This window comes from Pongo pygmaeus, chromosome 5 (assembly GCF_028885625.2).
Source record: "Pongo pygmaeus isolate AG05252 chromosome 5, NHGRI_mPonPyg2-v2.0_pri, whole genome shotgun sequence".
In the NCBI taxonomy this organism is placed as follows: Eukaryota; Metazoa; Chordata; class Mammalia; order Primates; family Hominidae; genus Pongo; species Pongo pygmaeus.
In genome coordinates this window covers 73179278-73204363 of record NC_072378.2, presented here as the reverse complement: position 1 = coordinate 73204363, position 25086 = coordinate 73179278, and the positions used below count along the sequence as shown (strand labels likewise).

The 25086-nt window shown below is 38.2% G+C and overlaps 1 protein-coding gene across 6 annotated transcripts in view; it reads right to left on the bottom strand.

Annotated features, from left to right (window-relative positions):
- CD109 (CD109 molecule) overlaps positions 1 to 25086 on the bottom strand; it is a 395831-nt gene that overhangs the window by 248666 nt on the left and 122079 nt on the right. For 3 of the 6 annotated variants that reach the window (XM_063666328.1, XM_063666326.1, XM_054491378.2), the window contains exons 31-33: positions 23154 to 23301; positions 21063 to 21165; positions 9196 to 9319 (exon numbers count right to left, since the gene is read on the bottom strand). In XM_063666328.1, the coding sequence (XP_063522398.1) occupies positions 9196 to 9319; positions 21063 to 21165; positions 23154 to 23301 (375 nt within the window). Of the gene's footprint in view, positions 1 to 8605; positions 9320 to 15255; positions 15731 to 21062; positions 21166 to 23153; positions 23302 to 25086 lie in introns of those variants that run through there. The other 3 variants (XM_054491379.2, XM_054491377.2, XM_063666327.1) reach the window with 3 other exon arrangements.

The following is a 25086-nucleotide window of genomic DNA, read 5'->3' as shown; positions in this document are numbered from 1 at the left end:
CTCAACATGGAAGCTGCCAAGGCTTGGGGCTTCCACCCTCTGAAGCCAGAGCCTGAGCTGTATGTTGGCCCCTTTCAGCCACAGCTGGAGTGGCTGGGATGCAGGGCACCAAGTCCCTAGGCTGCCCATAGCATGGGGACCCTGGGCCTAGCCCACAAAACTGTTTTTTCCTCCTGGGCCTCCAGGCCTGTGACGGGAGGGGCTGCCATGAAGGTCTCTGACATGGCCTGGAGACATTTTCCCCATGGTCTTGGGGATTAACATGAGGCTCCTTGCTACTTATGCAAATTTCTGCAGCCAGCTTGAATTTCTCCCCAGAAAATGGGTTTTTCTTTTCTATTGCATAGTCAGGCTGCAAATTTTCTGAACTTTTATGCTCTGTTTCTCTTTTAAAATGGAATGCTTTTAACAATACCCCAGTCACCTCTTGAATGCTTTGCTGCTTAGAAATTTCTTCTGCCAGGTACCCTAAATTATCTCTCTCAAGTTCAAAGTTCCACAAATCTCTAGGGCATGGGCAAAATGCCACCAGTCTCTTTGCTAAAACATAACAAGAGTCACCTTTGCTCCAGTTCCCAATAAGTTCCTCATCTCCATCTGAGACCACCTCAGCCTGGATTTTATTGTCCATATCGCTATCAGCATTTTGGGCAAAGCCATTCAACAAGTCTGTAGGAAGTAACAAACTTTCCCACATTTTCCTGTCTTCCTCTTAGCCGTTCAAACTGTTCCAATCTCTGCCTGTTACCCATTTCCAAAGTTGCTTCTACATTTTCAGGTATCTTTTCAGCAATGCCCTACTGGTACCAACTTACTGTATTAGTCTGTTTTCACACTGCTGACAAAGACATACCCGAAACTGGGAAGAAAAAGAGGTTTAATTGGACTTACAGTTCCACATGGTTGGGGGGGGCCTCAGAATCATGGCGGGAAGCAAAAGGCACTTCTTACATGGTAGCAGCAAGAGAGAATGAGGAAAATGAGCAAAGGCAGAAACCCCTGCTAAACCCAACAGATCTCATAAGACTTAATCACTATCACAAGAATAGCACAGAAAAACCAGCCCCCATGATTCAGTTACCTCCCCTTGGTTCCCTCCCACAATTTGTGGGAATTCTGAGAGATACAATTCAATTTGAGATTTGGTGGGGACACACCCAAACCATATCAACATATGATCATTTCAACTGACACTAAAAAAAAATTTTTGATAAAATGGAACACCCCTTCATGATAAAAACCTTCAAAAAACTGGGTATAAAAGAAACATACCTGAACATAATAAAAGGCATAGATGACAAACCCACAGCTAATATTATACTGAATGGGGAAAAAATGAAAACCTTTCCCCTAACATCTGTAACACAACAAGGATGCCCACTTTTACCACTGTTATTCAATACAGTACTGGAAGTTCTAGCCAGAGCAATCAGACATGAATAAGAAATAAAGGGCATCCAAATTAGAAAGGTAGATGTCAAATTTTCCTTGTTTGCAGATGATATGATCTTGTACTTGAAAAAACCTAAAGACTCCACCAAAAAACTATTAGAACTGATAAACAAATTCAGTCAAGTTGCAGATCAACATACAAAACATCAAAATATCAATGACATTCTTCACAGAAATAGAAAAAAATCCTAAAATTTATATTGAATCACAAGATATCCAGAATGGCCAAAGCTATACCAAGAAAAAAAAATGAAATTGGAGGAATCACATTACCTGACTTCAAATTATACTACAAAGCTATAGTAACCAAAACAATATGGTACTAGCCTAAAAATAGGCACACAATGGAACAGAATAGAGAGCTCAGAAACAAATCCATACATCTATAGTGAACTCATTTTCAACAAAGGTGCCAAGAACATACATTGGGGAAATGACAGTCTCTTCAATATTCTGGGAAAACTAGATATCCATATGCAGAAGAATGAAACTAGACCCTGTCTCTCACCATACACAAAAATCAAATCAAAATGGATTATTAAAGACTTAAATCTAAGACCTCAAACTATAAAACTACTGGCACAGCAAAGGAAACAACAAAATACAGAGACAACCCACCGAATGGGAGAAAAGATTTGCAAACTACTCATCTGACAAGAGATTAATAACCATAATATAAAAATTAAAAATGGGAAAAATATCCGAATAGACATTTCTCAATAAAAGACATACAAATGGCAAACAGGCATATGAAAATGTGTGTAACATAATTGATCATCAGAGAAATGCAAATCAAAACTACAATGCAATATCACCTCACCCCAGTTAAAATGGCTTTTATCCAAAAGACACGTGATTACAAATGCTGGTGAGGATGTAGAGAAAAGGGAAACCTCATCCACTGTTGGTAGGAATGTAAAATAGTATAACCACTAAGGAGAACAGTTTGGAGGTTCCTCAGAAAGCTAAAAATAGAGCTACCATCTGATCCAGCAATGGCACTGCTGGGTATACACCCAAAATAAAGGAAATCAGTATATCAAAGGAATATCTGCACTCTCATGTTTGTTGCAGCATTATTCACAATGGCCAAGATTTGGAAGCAACATAAGTGTCTATCAACAGATGAATGAATAAAGAAAAGTGATACATATACAAAACGTAGTAATATTCAGCCATAAAAACGAATGAGATCCTGTCACTTGCAACAACACGGATGGAATTTGAGGTCATTGTGTTAAGTGAACTAAACCAGGCACAGAAAGACAAACTTTGCATATTATCACTTATTTGTGTGAGCTAAAAATTAAAACAATTGAACTTATGGAGATAGAGAGTAGAAGAATTGTTACCAGAGGCTCGGAAGGGTAGTCATGGGGATGGGGGGATGGTTAATGGGTACAAAAAAATAGAAAGAATGAATAAGACCTAGTATTTGATAGCAGAACAGGGTGACTAGAGTCAATAATAATTTAATTGTACATTATTAAAAGCAAAAATATTATAATTGGATTGTTTGTAATCCAAAGGACAAATACTCCAGGTGATGGATACCCCATTTACCCTGATGTGATTACTACACATTGCATGCCTGTATCAAAATATCTCATGTACCCCATAAATGTATACACCTACTATGTACCCACAATCATTAAAAATTTTTTTAAAAGAAGTTAAAGGAAAAACGGGACTCAGGAAGAAGAGTAGTCAACAGTGCCAAATGCAAAGATGTCAAGAAGACAAGCAAGGACACTGTCCATTTGATGGAGAATAAGAGAGCCAATCACTAGATTTAGAGTAGCTTCTGCAAGGTAAGTCCAGGTTTTAGTGGTCTGAGGAATGATAAGCAAAGGAATGTAGGTAATAAATATAAAAAACTCTGTCAAGAAGTTTAGCTATGAAAGGAGATGAGATAGAGTCAAAGCTGAGAGAGACGCAGAATTTTTAATGGGAAGCTTTAGGATTTTTTTCAATTCTGGTAGAAAGAAGTCAATTACTATCTTTTCATAATATCTCTTATTTTGTCATTATAATACTTCAAAAGTATATTTAATAATTCACAACTACTATGTTAATTACTGAAATTAGTTAAAACCAAAAACAATTGAAACCTTATTCCTGCAGACTTGGGTAAGCATAGAAAGAAAGTAGATAATTTAATAAGAACACACAGAGCAGCATTTGCTCATAATTGTATGAATGAGGTTAACTTTTTATTTGGCACTTTAAACACAGGACTGAAATATCTATGGTGTTTCAGACTCAGCTGAGATTCTGCACTAATCTCCATAATTGAAATTTAACAAATCGCCCACTGGTCATGCTTAGAACTATTTCTTATTTCCCTCTCATTTGCATTTCTTTCTTTCCATCATTTTCTCCCTTTACTTCTTCTACTGCCATTTATTTATCTTTTATTTATTCATGTGGGAACGTTGTTCATTGCTGGTACCTCAAATTCTATTCAGTTAAACATTCCTGAACATGTACAGCGTTAAAGGTAATGTTAGATGCTGTGAGAGAGCATTGTACTCATCCTTGTAATTAGTAGCTAAACAAATTAACTGAGTTTCTGGAGAATATCAAGACAATGGGACTTAAAAATAAGTAATATTTCCTTCATTAAACAAACTAAATTTTTTGGCATTTGCCATATTGAGTATCTACTATATGCTGAACTCTGTGTAGATAGCGAAGATTAAAAACTAAGTAAGGTATAACCCCTGCCCTCCAGCAATGTGCTTCTCATTGCATTGATACGCAGAGTAAAGAAAAGATAAAGGGAAATGGGGCAATAGTAGAGGTGAAAATAGGACTCTCAGAAGCTACCAAGAGAAATGTAAACCTAGTTTGAATTTCTTAATAATAGAAAAAAGTCCCTTCCTATGTGTTTCTTTATAGTAAAAAAGAAAAATAAAATCCTTCAAACTACAAGTTTTTACTTACCAACCTGCCATATAATCTTATATTCCTAATTAATTTACCCTGTTCTTCAATGTCTGTCAACCAATTCCTAAGAAAACAAAATGTATGGTAACTTGCCGGGGATGTGGGGGGAATGAAAACTACAAAATCAAAGACTTCAGCAAGAAAGGTAGTTGTCCATTTTCACTTGTTTGGGATGCCAAGACCTTTAGTGCATAACTTTATTATTATAACATTGTCATTATTTCTAAATTATTCAGTGTAAAGCCTACAGAGTACACTGAGTACCTCAGTCAGATTTATTAGATAGATAGACAGATGGATAGATAGATACACAGATAGATAGATAGATAGATAGATAGATAGATAGATCTATCATAGATCTCAGCATTTAGTAGATAGAAGATAGACAGATAGATAGATCTATCATAGATCTCAGCATTTTTAGATAGATAGATGATAGATGATAGAAGATAGATAGATAGATAGATGATTGATAGATAGATAGATAGATAGATAGATAGATAGATAGATAGATGATAGATAGATAGATAGATGATAGACTCTATGGTATAGGGTAGAAATTCTAAAGATATGAACTTAAGATGTGGACTGTGAATTAAGTCCAACACCAATAAAAAAAATTAGTTCACAATGCAAGACAACATAATTAATGGTAACTTGTATAGTACAGATCCTAAATCAGGAATGGCAAAGTTCCCGCTCAAATGCCACCATCTGGCCTTGCCTCATCCATGCAGACATCCACAGCTAGTTCCAGCTCTTATTCCCATCACATTCATAAGTGGCCTCCAAAACGCTGGCAGAATCCCCCAGGGCAGTAATTTCCAACTGATTTCAGCTGGTACTCAAGAGGACATCAATTTGGCATCCTAACTGTAAGAATTTATTTTAAAAAACACAATGAGTAAGTTATCCTAGAATGGATGGCAATTCCAGTCCTCCTATCTGTGACTACAGGCAGGTGTGCCAAGAGCAGAGGGTAAGTGTTGGGGCTGAGCCACCAGCACTGGCTAGGAACAGGACAGGAAGCAGGAACTGGGAAAGCCATCAACCTGCTAGAATTCAGACTTAAGGAAATTCATGCCCACAAACAGTCATGGAGTCCCTGCTTCATGCCACACAGAAGTCTCAATTTTACTCTTAAGAAGTTGTGGAGGGAGGAAAAAATAGAAGTTTTAGAACTTGTGCAAGGCACTTCATCTCCCTAGGTCTTAGTATAATTGGGGAACTGTGTTCTTTTCCTAAGACTGCTATAACAAAGTACCACAAAGTGGGTGGCTTAAAACATCAGAAATTTATTGTCTCACAGTTCTGAAGGCTGGGTCTGAATCAGGATGTCTGTAGTGCCATGTTTCCTCTGAAGCGTGTAGGGAAACCCTTCTTTTCCTCTTCCTAGCTTTTGGTGGCTTGGAGGCAACCTTAGGCGTTCCTTGGCTTGCAGCTGCATAACTCCAACCCCTGCCTTCATCATCATATGGTACTCTCCCTGTATGCCTCTGTCTCCAGATGGCCATCTTCTTATAATCTTATAAGGACAGCAGTCATATTGGATTAGGGGCTCACTCTACTCCAGTATGACCTCATATTAACTAATTACATGTGCAATGACCTTATTTTCAAATAAGGTCACATTCCAAGGTACTAAGGGGTTAGGACTTCAACATACTTTTTTGGAGATGACACAATTCAACCCATAACACAAGCTACATTTACAAACCTTTCAACCTCTACAATTTTCAACACTCAATGCCAAAAAAAAAAAAAAGTAATGGATAAGAAACCATTTTAAGAAGTGTCAGCCACTAATTAGCATCAGCTTCTACTAACCAACTTCAGGGACCATGTACTCACTACCTTCTGATTCAGGGATGCTCTATTTGGTTCTTCTTAATATTGAGCCAAACTCTACCCACTTGGAATGATTCTGGGACTTGAGCTTGCTCATAGCAGTCTTTCGGATATTTGAAGACAAGCGTTAGAGTCTGGGTTGTCTCTTCCACCAGCTGAGCCACTGCATATCCTTTAATCTTTCATCCTGACACCATTACGGCTGCTCTGCTCCACGTGGACTCCAGTTGGTCTACTTTCCTAAATCGTGACATTAGTAACTGGACATAATACCCTGAAACATGCAGAACTAATACCCTCCTTCATGTGAAAACGGGAAGCATTTGCTCTCTTGTCACTGACTCATACTCTTCTTAACTATCAAGTCTTTCTCATGGGTGCTGCAATTTAATTTCTCTCTTATCCTGAACTCACGCAGTTGTCTGACCTTTTAGATAATTGGAATAACATAAAAGGGAATAAAAGACAACTACCAATCAGAGTGGAGAATCATCCAAAGTTCTTTCATCACCCCTTTACCCTAGGGATATGACCTAGCAGTAGATGGGCAGAAGACAGAAAGCTTTGGCCCACAACTTCCATGAAACAAACAGAAAACTCAAGGCAAAAAGGGAGACCTGGGACTTGCTGATTTTGAAACATAGTAACTGACAAGAAAAGTGGAAAACGTGGGAATTTCAGAATGGAGAACAGAGATAAAGTAGGGGATTTCTGTAGGGAAGAAGAGGGAGATAGCCTAAACAAAGCAGTGAGAATCTACCCACAAGTTTCTCTGCTAGCATAGGACATTGTCAAAGTCTGGGCAGTGAGGCCTTATGTTCCTATACAGGCTGACAGGACAATGTAACTAGATCAGGGGGCACAATATTCCTATATCTGAATCTCTATAATTTTGATTTATCACCAATGATTTTGAATAAATTGTTCCCTTCTTCATGGTCCCATTTGTGAATTCGCTGTAGTAGAAATGATTGCACAGGCAGTAGTAGGAAGGAGAAGAGAATCCATCAACCCCCAAGCCAAGTACCACCTCTGGCCCATTGTAATTATTAGAGATAACATCAGTACAGGCTACAGGGCATCAGAGACCCACCCTTTGGCAGCAGCTCAGCTACTGAATAGTAGAATTCCCTTCCTTCCTACCCAAAGTTACACATATACAGCTAACACCTAAACTGTATCCACTGATGTATGCACACATATAGTTATAACCATGATTTATTAAGCACGTAATATGTACTAGATATTGCAAACCCTGCCCAAGATCATGTTCTTGGCGAAGGTGTTGGGGTTACTGAGGAAATGTAATAAATCCTTCATCCCCATCTGGTATACAAAAGCTAACAAATGAAGGAACCAAAATATTCACTCTATTACTGATAAAGGCTAAATTGGGGGACACAACCTGATGTGAGTACCCAATGGATCTTCCCACTATAGCCCATTCTTGGCCAGAATTCCTCAACCTTTGCAGGCAGCTCTGGGCCTAGGCAAGACCTAGGTCAGCACAGGGGAACTGAGGATAATGTCAAGGTGGAACCCAAGAGAGAGATGAGCTCATCATTGCCATTTAATTCTTCTTAACTCAACAGTGCAGAAAAGCACTCTGTCGCCTTTGGGATGGAGCAAGTGAAGGGAGAGGCTCTAAGAAAATTTAAGGAAAAATTCCACCTCATATACACCAGGAAAGAAAACTCTCTCCCCTCTAACAAGAGGCAGATCCCAGACTCGAGGCCAGGCCTGCCTGGCACCAAAGCCCATGCTCTTACCCATCACAGTATCCATAGATGAATGTGTCTAGTGCACTGTTGGCAGGGAGGGCTACAAGGAGTCAATTTTCCTGGAAGATTTCGGATCAATAACAGAGAGAGAGAGAGAGAAAGAGAGAGAGGGAGATTGAGATTGAGATTGTGTCAGAAAGAAGAGAGATTAGGAGGACCGTATAGTATCTGTACCCCATGGCATATGGTCCAGCCGCCTGATCTTAGTTCTGAGAGAGAGAGAGGGAATAGGGGGGAGGGGGGTGGGCAGAAATTAAAAGAACAGTTGTCATTTAAAAACTCTGTAAGCCCTGAGCCACAACCAGCCCTACTAAGAATACAAAAAGATAAAGTATAGCACACAGACAGGGAGAGAACAACTCATCACTTCATTGTGGAACTCACTGTGGCTTGAGAGCAATTAAGCCTCCAGCGAACACAGCTCATCTTTGGCACAGAGATGGAAATGGCAGAACTGAGGGAGTAGTGGGCACCAGGGCTAATGCTCATGTGTTTATAGGCCCCGTAATGGTAGAAAAGACGGCAACACCAAGTGTTGCCAGTTAGAAATGTTAGCTGCATGCACCAGAATTAAATTTTTAACTTATTTTCTTGTTTATTAGTTTCCTACTGTTGTAGGAAACTAATTAGCACAAACTTAGTGATTGAAAACAACACACATTTTTATCTCACAGTTTCTCTGAGTCAATAGACTGGCCACATAGCTGGGTTCCTTGTTTAGGGTCTCATACCGCTATCATCAAGGCATCAGCTGGGGCTGCAGTCTGTTCTGAGGCTTAACGAGAGGATTCACTTTTGTGGGCAGAACTCAGTTCCTTTACAGTTGTAGGGGTTTCAGTTTCTCACTGGCTGTCAGCTGGAGGCTGCTGTCAGCTTCTAAAATCTGATCTTAATTTCTTGCCCAAAATTGGCAGCCCACATGGGCAGCTCACTTCTTCAAAGCCAGAAAAGGATGGAGAGACTCCAGCAAGAAGGTAACTACAATCTAATGCACACTCTGTCACCTTTGCCATGTTCTATTGTCCAGAGGCAAGTCACGGGTCACACACATAATCAAGGGAGGGGATCCACAATGGCCTGATCATCAGCAGGCAGGGGTCATGGGGCCCACCCTAGGGCCTACCCACCACCACAACTGGTTTAAACAAAGTAGATGTTTTCTCACTTGCAGAAGAAATCCAAAGGTAGGTGGTTCATGGTGGCTCCATAGTCATTAGGGACCCCGGCTCCTTCAAGATCTCCAGCCTCCGGTCCTAAGGGTTTGGCCTTCCCCCTAAAGGACCAAAAAACTGATAGAGCTTCAGTCAGTCATCCACAATCCAGGCAGCAGGATGAAGAAAAAGCAAAAAAAAAAAAAAAAAAAAAAAAAGGGCAAGGCACCTACTGCATTCTTTTTAAGAATACTTCTCACAAGTATCACTAATATCTTTAGCCTATATCCCACTGACCAGAACCTGGTCCAGGACTCTACCTTGCTGCAAAGGCATCTGGGAAATGTAGCTTCTCCTGAGACTAAGGAGGAGGAAGAGAACGTGTTGAATAGGAGGAAGAAAGCAGTCTCTCCTACACTGTACATCAACAAAGTGGGCCAGATAGGAGAGAAAGAACAAAGCAAATCCCAGGGGACAGCTCTTGGGATCTTTTGTGAGAGCACGGAACAGTCCTGGAAGCCCCCAGGAAGCACTGGGAAGGACTGTCGGTGGGGCTGGAGGCCCTGCATCATCACTTAGATGGCATGGATGATGCTATTTCCAAGATCCCATTTCATACCCAGGCCAGTGAGGCCTGGAAAACTCATTAAATAATCCAGTGGTTCTCAGATTAAAATAATCATCAGAATCACCTATTTGCTTAACAATTCAGATCCAGAACCTGATTCTAGATATGCTGAATTAGGATTTCTTAAAGTAAGGCCAGAAATTTTTGTCAAATCATGCTCTTAAGAGAGTCTAATGTCTATCAAGTTTGGAAACTACCATTATAGATATTTTCAAAAAATAATTACTTCATCTTTTCCCAGTCTCCAAGTGAAGTTTCCCAGACTTGGGATATAAACTTATTTGTTAATCTAAGTATCTGTCCAGTGATTCCAATGACTCTATTCTTATATAAGAGTGTATTAACTTAATCATATTAAATAATTGGCACCATGAGGTGATCTAGAAGGGCCCAGCATCACTTAGCTAGAGGGTTTTTCAACCTCAGAACTTTTCATATTTTGGGTCAAATAATTCTTTGTTGTAAGGAGCTGTCTGGTGCATTATAGGATGTTTAGCAGCATCCCTGGCCTCCATTCCCTAGATGACAACAGCACTACCTCCAATTATGTTAACCAAAAAATGTCCAGGCATTGACAAATGGCAGCTGAAGGCAAAATCACTTCCAGTTGAGAACCCCCAATTGTGAAATGCTATCTTTAGTATTTCACAGAAGCCCAGAAAATTCATGGCAACAGAAGTATTAAATAACACTGGGTGGGAATTAAGAAAATGTACATGAAATCTTATGTTCTGGCTGAGACAATCTGTGCCTTCATTTTCCTGTGTGTATAAAAACTATGTGTTCTATATACTTCTATATAATTTCCAGAGGTTAAGTGAGTGCTCACCTCACATTAATTTTTTTAATTTGTGTATTACTTATCTCTCCACTGAGGGGGGAGGTAAAGGAGGCTGGTAATCAAATTTCTTCAACTTCATTATGTTGCTACCTTGCAACACAATAATCCCTACTCGAAGCTAGCCTCAAATATCCTGTTTCTCATAAATAAGCTTAAATAAGGGAGGTGTGCTGTAGACATGCTTTATGCTAAAATAAAAAGAACACATAATAAATAGATGATGGGAATTTAAACTTTTATTAATAAATCATAATTTTCTATTGAATACATGATAAAGTACAATTAACAATAACATAACTTTCCAACATTAAAAATTAAAACTTTCAGAATCACCTTGATCAATATATAAAGCTTTAGTTCCTGGAAAAATAATATTTCAACAGTGTTCTTCTCATATGCAAAACAGCTTCCCAAAATAAGAGATTTGTGAATGAAATTTTATAAAGCTTCCTGGGTACAAAAGAGATTGACTCCACATCAACTGTGCCCTACTGAAAATCCAAACCGTACAGGCTTGAAGGACCAGAATTGAGCCACATTCTATTAAAGTTATCAAAGATAAAATCTTAAAGATCTACAAATGGAACATGGAACTACCTTCTACCACCAATTCAATACACTGGGCAAACGTGGTAAATCTTGGCCTCAAGACAACATAAGATAGAATGATTCTTAAATATGTAGCAACAGATAAATCAATATTATTCTTATTACAGAGACACATGTATACCAATTTATAACTGTTCTTTGCAGTAAGAAACTCAGAAATCATCTAAGAAATATCTATTTTCCTATGTTACAATTGAAATGAAAATGACAACATATTTTGTAAAATGATGCAATGTGGTATTGTCCTTTGATGAGACATGAAAACACAACTCACTGGCTAGAAATAGTCATAAAACAAGCCTACTCTCACTGATATATACTTACTTTAAAAGTTACACTTACTTCTTAGTTTTCTGAAGAAAGAAGGATAATGGTCCTCTATTCAAAGTAGTAATAAAAATAATTGCACCTCAAATTACTCCCAGTGTAACATAAGATATTTAATATTAACATAAATATCATTTGCATAGATGATAGAAAAATTCTAATTTCTTCAAAGTGCTATGCCTTACTGGAATTTGAAGACAAAATAAAAGTGAGGAATATACTCTTCTGCCTGTCCAACAGAAGCCTCTACTGAGAATGTAAAAGGTTCTGAAGCTCATCCATGAATGAGTCCACTTACTATAAGTGTCTTAAATTTACAATGTGCAAAAAACCAATGCACCCAAGAATATATCATGGCACCTTGCCCCATGGTAACCACTTGGCAGACTCAAAAAATAACTACCCTCATAGGGAGAAATCTTGCCAAGGGAGAATTTACAACATATTTTTAGAAAGAAATGAGTATTCAATCATTCAATAAAGCAAATCAGAAAAAGTAAGGTTGTCAAAAGAACTCCAGATTATATGCCAGCAGGTTAATAAAATAATTCTTTTTTAAAAAATGACAAAGAAAAATCATAATTCCAATTTTTTATTTAATGTCTTGAGTCTGCCAGACATGTCAAATGAAATAATTGAATTATGTAAAAATAAAAATAGTTGGTATTATATCGACAGACTACTTATAACTATATTTAGCATAAATAGAAATTAAAGCTAAATATGTCTTTTTCTAAAAAAAAAAAAATTATACCTAGGCTCAAAAGAATAGGAGCAGGGAGAGTTATGCTGTCCACAATTCTGAATATTTCCACATGCAGGATATGGTATTACATATGTAAGTAACATCTCCTAGGTAACAGAAATATATCTGGATTCTACATAAGCAAAACGCTCCTCAGATTATAATATATAATCCAAAATACTAAACCAAAGATACTATTTTAGAATGTTTTGAAAAACAAAGTACAATAGAACAACACAATAAGAGGAAGCATTTCATTGACCAGACATATTTTAATGGGCTTGAATTTCTTTTTTAAAACTATAACTAAATGTAATAAGATGGTGGAACCAAATATAAAAATGTTATTCTGTCCTAGAGTTGTTTGGCTACTAGGTTTTCCCAACATCAGTCTCTGGAAGCATTGGCCAATCGAAAGGGAGGTGAGATATGCTGGTGTCTTACTAAGGTTCCCAGTGAGTGGAAAAGAAGGGGGACTTTAGTTCATACCAGTAAATGACATTGACAGTATTCTAAATGGAAGAGCTTCAGCATAAGCAATCTTAATGGTAAAATGAGTTTTTTAATATTATTACTCATAGCATGTGAAGAAAATAATTTATACTAGTAATTATTACTACCACATATACTCCTTTTCTCCTTATGCCTGTGGTATTTTAGTCACTTTTAGTCCAAGCCCACTGCTTGTAGCAGAGCAAGTTCTCTAAGGGAAGTATGAAGAAAGAAGTGGCCGGGACATCTGCACAGCCCCATGCACCAGGAGGCAGTGCTAGCTAACCCTTTCTGTTCCTTCTCATTGTTGTCCTCTTCATTTTTAATAAACTTACAATAAAAAGAGATGAGTTACAAGGTGACTTTTTTGTTTTTTGTTTTTTGAAACAGAATCTCGCTCTGTCCCCCAGGCTGGAATGCAGTGGCATGATCTCGGCTCAGTGCAACCTCTGTCTCTCAGGTTCAAGTGATTCTCCTGCCTCAGCCTCCCAAGTAGGTGGGACTACAGGTGCATGTCACCACGCCCGGCTAAATTTTGTATTTTTAGTAGGGACGGGGTTTCACCATATTGGTCAGGCTGGTCTCAAACTCCTGACCTTGTGATTCACCCGCCTCAGCCTCCCAGAGTGCTGGGATTACAGGCATGAGCCACCGCGCCCGGCCTATGAGGTGACTTTTAACTTGAAAACCTGGAGTTCTTCACCGAAAAAGTATTCAAATGCTAGTTTTTAAACAAGGAAATATGGTCTAAAAAAGATACGAACTGTCTTCCAATGGCCTTTCCATTCTAGTGTTTCCTAATATATTACACTAGAAGTTAACTATAAATTATATACTTTAAAATATAAAGTATTGATTGTCAGTATAAGGTTCCCAGGCCAGGAAAGAGGAGGGGAAAGTCCTTTGCCAAGACCCTCCCCCAATTTCTTTGTAAGCTGATTTCACCTTTAAAGAACTCCCAGAGAGTAAAGGGCAAAAACACGTTTACAAGGAGGCCCCAACATAACAAGTGCCTGTTTTAAAACAGATTGTGTCAGAGGTGTAAGAGTTCTAGAAACTTTTCCCCACTTAAAAAAAAAAGGCAAGAAAATTAAGTATTTGATACTTAACTGCCCTCTTTATAGACCACTGTCTGGGGATCTATTTTCTATGCATAGGTTTGCCAGCTTTAAAATACTGAATGTCAGTTATTCCTACTCTGGTATCCAAAATATCCATAAGCAATATATGAGCATCCATTCCACTATAATTTCTGAAAATTCACTAAAATAAGAGCATTTTTAAAAATTAACTTTAAAAGATACATTTGCATACCTTATTTTTGATGGATTTATTTTTAAATAGCTAAAAACATAAAGCAAATTCTTTGGAGCCCATGGAAATTACTTTTTCCCCTGTCCACTTGAGTGAAATGCCATAGAGCTAAAGAGAAAAACTAAACCATTTCTTAGATTGAATAAAAAATCATTAATTGTTTAAACATATCTAAATCATTTCAGTATATTTAGAAGGCAAAGAAGAAAGGGAGAAGGAAAGAAAAGAGAGAATGAGGAAAAGAAAAAAGGGGGATTCATCTTTAAAATTTCCATTCAGATAAATTATGTTACCCTTCAGAATACAGGGCAATTAAAGATTGAGGTGCTCAGGATTCGGGGATCTTAAAAGTTCACAGCAAGCATCAGATGTCACTAGACAACTGGCAGTCTAATGCTCATACCCCTGACCTAGAAGAGGTTCCACAGGATCCCTGGCCAATGCCAGGGATCTTTGGATCAGCAGTCATGTCAAGATGCTCTGATTCTCCACAAACCCAGCTTGTTTCCCAAACTGCAGGGAGGTCGGTCTGCAGTGACTTACCTAGTATTTTGTTGTATCCCTGGCTCACAATGTCTCCCTGGTCTAGGATCTTCTAATCAAAATCCCATGAGGCACATATTGCAGTGCTCTCTGACTCTCACCCTTGAAATAGAGCTGGTGTGGGGCTGAGGATGTGGGAAGGAGACAGCACACCCAGCACCCCCCAGGGCAATTTTCAGTATGCTCCTCAACCTCTGAGATGGTGTGAAAAGCATAGGTAAATGTACTGCCCCTCACATTTCTCTACAGAGGAAAAGAGAGGGAGGGGAATGGCTGGGGTGTGTGATCAGATTTCGAGCAGAAAAAGACCGTGCCACTTAAAAAAATTCACCAACTAGATTCTGAAAAGAAAGAATTTCCAGTTAAGAAGTATCTACTGAGACCACTGGGCATGGGGTGGGTTGGGGTGGGGTGGGCAGTAGGGTTAGGTTGGAGGTGGGAAGGGAACAGATGAAGCTCCTCCTGCTGGCTGTTTTCTCCCATTCCCAGGGAAATCCATCTTTTAGCAAACATGGATGTGTAATAATGCTTAAGAATCTAGGTTCATTTCTTTCACAAAATGAGGAGAATACCTATTCTAAAGTAATACCTTTATTCTGGAGAAAACAAACACCTCCAAAAAAATTCTAAAAGATTTTGAGAGGGGAAAATATAGACACACAACTGCATTCATTCTGATCTTCCACACAAAGATCAGGTGAAGAAATCTATGCAGCTATACATACTAGGACCTGTTGTACACCATTCCCGCAACCCCATAGAAAGAAAAAAAAACTGTTTTTTCAAAATAGAAGCAGTATTCCTCTACGAAAACAAAACAATTACATGTGACTACTGGAAATGTTAGTGTTACACAGAGTCCTTTAAAAATAAATCACAGACAAAGTTCCAAAAAGTGCAGAAACATGAAACAGAAAATAAAAATGACTGAAGAGTGATGATGGGAGCCTGAAGCTCCATCCTCACAAGGACGGCAGCCCTGGACATCACTGCAAAGGTCACAAGAGGACAGCTTCACTTCAGAGTTGTAACTTCTCACCGCCTGTCTCCCTGTTCAAAGAAGCAGACATCAGTTCACTCGGCTCCCTTGTTTAGAAACAATGACTTTGCCAAAACATAAGAGCATTTCGATACACTTCTCTGAGTTTTCCATTCTTATCCTAATTTTATTTTTCTTTACAAGAAACAACTGAAATGTCCAAGAGTGGTCCAAAGTACTAACCAAATCCAAGAGAGAAACAATGCGCTCAGTCCAATCTGTCTACCACCAGCAGTTGGCCAACATTAAAAGAGAGCAAATAGACTGCAGCTGCACACTGCAATCACAAGCACCACTTTAATCTCTTACTGCATCAGGAGAATTTTCAGTTAAGGACTGTTTAACCTCCTCAAGAGTTTATTTTAGGATGACATTCTCTATACACTCAAATCAAATTCTAATCATTAGAACTACTGAAAAGGGGCATTTACCCTGGCTCTAGTAAAGAAATACATAAATATGAAGGGAAGACTGCCTATGCAATACCTTGTTTTAAAACACTCAGCATATAGTATCTAAAAGCTAACATGACAAAAACTACTTAAAGTACCTATAAGACCACAGTGAACTCACTGTAAAACATAAATGAGTTTTATAATTTTTAAAATATATATTCTATTTTCAAATTTATTCATGATTTTTCAGAGACTGTTGTCCGTGTCGTAAATGTGTTTTGGATTTTTTAAAATGGGTTGGAAGGTTTAACTTATTCTGATCTTTCCCATATTTTCATTTTAAAATGGCCTCCTCATAAGTGTTTTCCATAAAAATTTGCATAGACTGAATTATTTTTGTTTCTTAAATGTTTAAAATGTTCCCCATGCACCCAAGAAATATAAATTGGGGAATTTCCCAACTATGTTAAGTAATAAAGTTGGACAACCAGTTACTGTCATTGGGTCTCCACAGTGTATTCCATCCCTCCACTAGAAAAAAAGTGCCACACCAGTGTTTCCCAAATGTCCCACAAGAACCTGGGTGAATCCTCTTCCTCAGTGCCAACAGGAGGCAAAAGACAAGAGGAACTGACTTGTTGACTATGAGGAGAGAACTGGTGCTACACCTTAGTCTTGAATACTCTATGAAATACTAACAATGGGAACAAGTTCATTTCATTTAAAGTGTAATTATCTACAATTACCTAACACATAAAAATGTTCATGCTTCTCATGCATTGTGATGATTCTGAGCCACCACAAGTGCTTATTCAAAATAAGACATATTACAATTAGAAACATTAGGCCAGAGATCACATACAAAAAGTCACTCTGACTGAACATGGATTCATCCTATTAAACTTGGGCCATCTCCAGACCAGCTCTCTATTTTTACATCCTAAATTTCCACATTTTATAAAAATAAGAAGTTACCAGTAAAATCAAAGAAGCTCAAGTTATTTTCCAAACAGGCTATATTTTTCTTGATATACTTTTAAAATCTGTTATCAAGTGTAAGTTTCAGCAAAACACCAGACTCCCTCAATAAAGAAACAGCTAACTCCAGCCGATGCTACTGCATTGCAGATGCTGTTCATGTTCTCTCCTGAAGAAGTCCCATTTTATTTATTATTTGTTATTTATGTATTTACTATTCAGGGGTACATGTACAAGTTTGTTACAAGAGTATATTATGTGATGCTGAGGTTTGGGCTTGTATTGATCCTGTCACCCAAATAATGAACATAGTACCCAATAGAGAGTGTTTCAGCCCTTATTTCCCCTCTCCCTCCCCACTTTTGAAGTCCCCAGTGTCTACTGTTTCCATTTTTATGTCCATGTGTACCCAATGTTCAGCTCCCACTTATAAGTGAGAACATGTGATATTTGGTTTTCTGTTTCTTCATTAATTCACTTAGAATAATGACCTTCAGCTGCATCCATGTTGCTACAAAAGACATAATTTAGTTCTTTTTTATGGCTGTATAGTATTCCATGATGTACATCTACTACATTTTCTTTATCCAATTCACAGTTGATGGGCACCTAGGTCGATGACCTGTCTTTGCTATTGTGAATTAGTGCTGTGATAAATATATGAGTGCAGGTGTCTTTTTGGTAGAACAATTTATTGTCCTTTGGGTATATATCCAGTAATGGGATTGCAGGGTCAAATGCTAGCTCTACTTTAGAAGAACTCCCATCTTTTTTATTATACTTTAAGTTCTAGGGTACATGTGCACAACATGCAGGTTTGTTACATATGTATACATGTGCCATGTTGATGTGCTGCACCCATTAACCCATCATTTACATTAGGTATATCTCCTAATGCTATCCCTCCCTCCTCCCCCAACCCCATGACAGGCCCTGCTATGTGATGATCCCCCCACCGTGTCCAAGTATTCTCATTGTTCAATTCCCACCTATGAGTGCGAACATGAGGCATTTGGTTTTTTGTCCTTGCGATAGTTTGCTGAGAATGATGGTTTCCAGCTTCATCCATGTCCCTACAAAGGACATGAACTCATCCTTTTTTATAGCTGCATAGTATTCCATGGTGTATATGTGCCACATTAAGAACTCCCCAGCAGCACATCAAAAAGCTTATCCACCATGATCAAGTGGGCTTCATCCCTGGGATGCAAGGCTGGTTCAATATACGCAAATCAATAAATGTAATCCAGCATATAAACAGAACCAAAGACAAAAACCACGTGATTATCTCAATAGATGCAGAAAAGGCCTTTGACAAAATTCAACAACCCTTCATGCTAAAAACTCTCAATAAATTAGGAATTGATGGGACGTATCTCAAAATAATAAGAGCTATTTATGACAAACCCACAGCCAATATCATACTGAATGGGCAAAAACTGGAAGCATTCCCTTTGAAAACTGGCACAAGACAGGGATGCCCTCTCTCACCACTTCTATTCAACATAGTGTTGGAAGTTCTGGCCAGGGCAATTAGGCAGGAGAAGGAAATCAAGGGTATTCAATTAGGAAAAGAGGAAGTCAAATTGTCCCTCTTTGCAGATGACATGATAGTATATCTAGAAAACCCCATTGTCTCAGCCCAAAATCTCCTTAAGCTGATAAGCAACTTCAGCAAAATCTCAGGATACAAAATCAATGTGCAAAAATCACAAGCATTCTTATACATCAATAACAGACAAACAGAGAGCCAAATCATGAGTGAACTCCCATTCACAATTGCTTCAAAGAGAATAAAATACCTAGGAATCCAACTTACAAGGGATGTGAAAGACCTCTTCAAGGAGAACTACAAACCACTGCTCAAGGAAATAAAAGAGGATACAAACAAATGGAAGAACATTCCATGCTCATGGGTAGGAAGAATCAATATCATGAAAATGGCCATCCTTCCCAAGGTAATTTACAGATTCAATGCCATCCCCATCAAGCTACCAATGACTTTCTTCACAGAATTGGAAAAAACTACTTTAAAGTTCATATGGAACCAAAAAAGAGCCCGCATCGCCAAGTCAATCCTAAGCCAAAAGAACAAAGCTGGAGGCATCACACTACCTGACTTCAAACTATACTACAAGGCTACAGTAACCAAAACAGCATGGTACTGGTACCAAAACAGAGATATAGATCAATGGAACAGAACAGAGCCGTCAGAAATAATGCCACATATCTACAACTATCTGATCTTTGACAAACCTGACAAAAACAAGAAATGGGGAAAGGATTCCCTATTTAATAAATGGTGCTGGGAAAACTGGCTAGACATATGTAGAAAGCTGAAACTGGATCCCTTCCTTACACCTTATACAAAAATCAATTCAAGATGGATTAAAGACTTAAATGTTAGACCTAAAACCATAAAAACCCTAGAAGAAAACCTAGGCATTACCATTCAGGACATAGGCATTGGCAAGGACTTCATGTCTAAAACACCAAAAGCAATGGCAACAAAAGCCAAAATTGACAAATGGGATCTAATTAAACTCAAGAGCTTCTGCACAGCAAAAGAAACTACCATCAGAGTGAACAGGAAACCTACAAAATGGGAGAAAATTTTCGCAACCTACTCATCTGACAAAGGGCTAATATCCAGAATCTACAATGAACTCCAACAAATTTACAAGAAAAAAACAAACAACCCCATCAAAAAGTGGGCGAAGGACATGAACAGACACTTCTCAAAAGAAGACATTTATGCAGCCAAAAAACACATGAAAAAATGCTCACCATCACTGGCCATCAGAGAAATGCAAATCAAAACCACAATGAGATACCATCTCACACCAGTTAGAATGGCAATCATTAAAAAGTCAGGAAACAACAGGTGCTGGAGAGGATGTGGAGAAATAGGAACACTTTTACACTGTTGGTGGGACTGTAAACTAGTTCAACCCTTGTGGAAGTCAGTGTGGTGATTCCTCAGGGATCTAGAACTAGAAATTCCATTCGACCCAGCCATCCCATTACTGGGTATATACCCAAAGGACTATAAATCATGCTGCTATAAAGACACATGCACATGTATGTTTATTGCGGCATTATTCACAATAGCAAAGACTTGGAACCAACCCAAATGTCCAACAATGATAGACTGGATTAAGAAAATGTGGCACATATACACCATGGAATACTATGCAGCCATAAAAAATGATGAGTTCACGTCCTTTGTAGGGACATGGATGAAATTGGAAATCATCATTCTCAGTAAACTATCGCAAGAACAAAAAACCAAACACCGCATATTCTCACTCATAGGTGGGAATTGAACAATGAGAACACATGGACACAGGAAGGGGAACATCACACTCTGGGGACTGTTGTGGGGTGGGGGGAGGGGGGAGGGATAGCATTGGGAGATATACCTAATGCTAGATGACGATTTGGTGGGTGCAGTGCACCAGCATGGCACATGTATACATATGTAACTTACCTGCACATTGCGCACATGTACCATAAAACCTAAAGTATAATAATAATAATAATAATAATAATAAAAGAAAAAAAAAATCCTAAAAAAAAAAAAAAAAAAAAAGAACTCCCATTTTAAAACTGGAAACAGATGGAATGGGTGCTTGGAATAGAAGCAATACCTTGCAAATGAGACATAACTGGACTCTCTATGCCAATTTTTCTTTGTGAAGTTTATAATTGTGAGTTAAAAATCTAAAACATTATGAAAAAATTTATCATTTTTAAATTTCATATGCTAAAACCTATCATGTGACCCTTGTAAATTATCAATAGTCTTCACCGAAATGGAATGCTCACTTCCTGCCTGCCCGCCTCCTATACTTTCTCCTACCAAATCCTGCCCTCGCCACAGAACCAATCCAATGGGTGGTCACTTCCAATAAATGAATGAATGCCTGGCTTAATTTCTAAAGTATTAAGAACTCCAAAGCATACTTACTTGGTTCATAGTAATCCACTATGGACACTGAAGCATCTTGGGTATTTGAAACTTTAAAGTTTCTCACAGCAGGAATATTAACACAAAACTGGGTTTCGTTTACCTTGAGAAATACAAAAGAGTCTTAAGGGGTTGGCACACTGTGTGTTCATGATTAAGTAAAGACATTTCTTTTTTCTTATCATTTTAGGAAACAAAGACTAACACTTAGGGAGGATTTCTACGTGTCAGATACTGTAGTAAGTACTTCCTATGAACTATCTTATTTAACTTGTAAAACAATGCTTACAAAAAGGTATTGTTCTTAGTTCCATTTTGCTGAATGGGATACTGAGAATTAGAGTGGTTAAGTAAGCAGCAAGCCTGAGGGTGCATGCACCTAGATCTCCTGTCTCAGATGGTGCACCCCACCCCCAGTTACTACTAATGGCTCACAGCAGCCTCCTTCTCCTGGGAATCGCCCTCAGCTCATGCAAGCCATGTCACCCAGTAGGTAAGGTAACTAAGATGGGGCTGTACTCCACAGCCAATGACTGAGATGGGGTACACAAGGCCAGCCTATCTGTCTCCAAGAGGGATAGATTTGGCCAATTTGGCAAACAACACTCATTAAAGAATCAGAAATTAGTAAATTCCTTCAAACATTCCCTTATTTGCCAATAGTAGTAAATGAAAAGTCAAACTGACCACTCAAAGACTACTGGACACTCAAATCAAAATAACCATTAACAAGAGATCAAAGACAGAAGACAAACTCCAAAACCAATTACACTACTAAATTAAAACCTTAAATTTGTTTTTCAGGTTCCAAATCAGGCCAATGGCTTTCGAGCAGTGCTTAATGTAAGATAATTCCTAAAGAGCAAAAGAATCTAGAGACTGTTATTTAACATTATATTGAGACTGAATTAGTTTTAACAGGGCTTTAACCAAAGTGGTTTTGAAGTGCTAAAACAAATGAGACCATTCAAGAACTATCTTTTTAAAAGCATATATTTAGCAATATATTTCTGATTCATACTTAGCAAAACTGAAATAAGAAACATACAAACCCACCCATGTAATATGAAATCCTTAGAATACTATGAACTCAATATCAATTCAACCTATGAAGCTCATATAGATGCTATAAGAAAAGAATAAACTTACATACCACCAGTTTTGAGACATACCAAGTAGAGTCTGGAATTCTTCACTTACCTTTCCCTACACACTGTATGCACCTTATTCTTGAATCAGTAGTACTCATTCAGCAATGGAAAGAGTACACGAAGGTTATGTAATAATTCTATGTCAAGATCAAATCTCTGAGAATAGTCTTCCATGATTTAGCACCTAATTTTTCAAGGTAAGAATATGAACCCCTTTAAGGTTTGTTAAAAGCTTCATGGAAGAATTTTTTTTTTTTTTTTTTTTTTTTTTTTTTTTTTTTTTTTTTTTTTTTTTTTTTTCATGGAAGAATTTTAAAATGTGTAATTAAGACTTTCATCTTCCAGCTAGGCATGGCGGCTCACATCTGTAATCCCAACACTTTGAGAGGCCAGGACCAGAAGATCACTGGAAGTCAGGAGTTCAAAACCAGCCTGGGCAACAAAGTGAGACCCTGTCTCTACAAAAACTTCTCATGCAATTATCTAGGCATGGTGGCATGCACCTGTGGTCCCAGCTACTCAGGAGCCTGAAGTGGAAGGATCACTTGAGCCCAGGAGTTGGAGGTTGCAGTGAGCTATGATTGCACCACTGCACTCCAGCCTAGGCAACTCCCTGAGGCAGACAGCCTCTCAAATTCAGATCTGGGCTGAATTTTTTTAATTATACTGTGGAAATTTCTATGTATTTCACATCTGGCATGAAATAACGATTTAGTTATGAAGACCTTCATCAGGCTCATCATTAATAGCAACTCTCTAAACTGATTTTATACTAGTCTTTCTAATGGAGATAAATATATGGTTGCCATGTTAAACTCATTCAGGGACACAAAAAGTTGAAATAACAATTACTTAAAGAAAACATACTTAAAGTAAGGTAGACATCTGAACACAAAACATAGTGGCTTTGTCAACAGCTACCTTATGTTTTACTACTTACAGAATCTAAATAGAGGTTGAGTTTTCCATGATCGTATTCCACTTTCTTCACTGTCTCACTCAGAGGAATTGCGTCTGAAGGCACCATAAAGCCACTTAGTAGGTTAACTTCCATAAGAGCCATGCCACTCCTAGCTGGGCCTGAAAAGCTAAATCAAAGAGGGAGGATGAATGAAAACTCCTCAGGAAAAACCCATAGCTGTTATCAAATTATCTTCATACAAAAATCAAACCCACCAAATGTTATTCCAAATACTGTTTGAGTTCAAATAAAATTCCCTATAGAGAATTTTAAAACAGGTTATCATTTTCTTACATGTGTGGTAATCTTATAACTTTTAACCATACAAGGAATAATGATACAACAATGTGTTCATCTGACAGATAGTATGCAATGCCTGCAATGTAAGAGGCTTGTGCTTATAAACTGTGACAGTACAATATACATCCTTTCAACAGACAACTCTATTTTCTAGTGGTGATTCCAAACAGAATTGCACTTTTCCTTTTCTCAAAAGTTGACAGCACCAAACTTGCAAGCTGAAAGCCAGGCCCTGAGAAGGAGGCATCACTTGACCACTTAGTGATAGGTCCCATCCAAGGTCTTAGCAACCTTTTACTCGTCTGATTTTAGAAACATCAGACCAGTAGGGAGAAGCCTTCCCTTTGTTCTCCCACATACTTGAAGAATATTTTGTGTTTTCTTTGGCCACCGTGAGGGAATTACAAGCCTTGGAAAGTTTTATTACACTGCATCCTTCTCTCGCCCTGTTGTACGCGATGTTAGCATCAAAGGATCTGGGCACCAACAACATTTTGTCTCCTTGAAAATAAATATTTTTCTAAAATGAATTGATGGCAAGAGCTTTTCATTTAGAGCAGAAGGAGCCCAGCTAAGTGATTATGGAAAGATATTTGCCTCCAATTTAAAAGAATCATAGCATTAAGTTAGTACCTGTTGTCCTTTTAAATGGCAAAAGCAAGAAGGGCTGTTAGAAAAATCTTGCTTTTTAGAGCAGAAAACCCATGCCTGCCAAACATGACTGATTGAAAAGCCATACAGTACAACTGCTGACTTCAGCTGGCTCTGCAATCCGAAGCAACTGAAACCATCTGCTGGCAATGCAGTGAGCCAAAATAGATGTTATTGAGAACTAATAAATGGATTGAAACTAGAGGTGTTTGCATATGAGAAAAAAATATAGATGAGAAAAAAACAGTCAACATGCTTAAACATTTAAAAGCACAATGCAGATTATACTTTCAGTACATATTAAAAGTACCTTGGTTGATCTGATCTCTCTACCAAGCCTGGGGCAGAATTTGTTAAACTATCATGCCACACAGAAAGCCTGGTATGAGGTAAGGTCTTGGACCCTGTTGATAGGAATAAAGTGTCTGAAATATCAGGTAATCTTTTTATAATGTGCTGCTGAAAAAATACACCTAAATGTTATTTGTCTTTCATACAGATTTTTCTCAGAAAACTAGTAGCAGCATTTAAATCCTTTTTATAAAACCCCTACCCTCACATGAAAACATTTCCCTTCTTCAAGCTCTACCTACCACCAAAATTCTGTTGCCTATCTGATTCCTGATGCTTAAAATTGGAAATCCTGCATCCTTACATGAACCCCTATAAATGCTGAGGCCTCTTCATAGTCTGAATCCTGGTTCCCCACCTCATTTTTCTCATGTTTCTTCACTTGATGTCTCTTAAGAGGTAAAAATCTCCCTCTCTTAACTCCATGAGGGTCTTCTTCTTTGCCCTTTTCAAAATTAGAATTTTAGACTTGCTTAGGGGATTGTTTCCATTAATTTCTGTATTCCCCTCAAACAGCAAGTTCCACAAGGCAGAGCTTGTGTCTTTTTTGGCTTACAATTATATTCCCACACCAGACACACAGACACCATGCCTGGCACATAATAGAGAC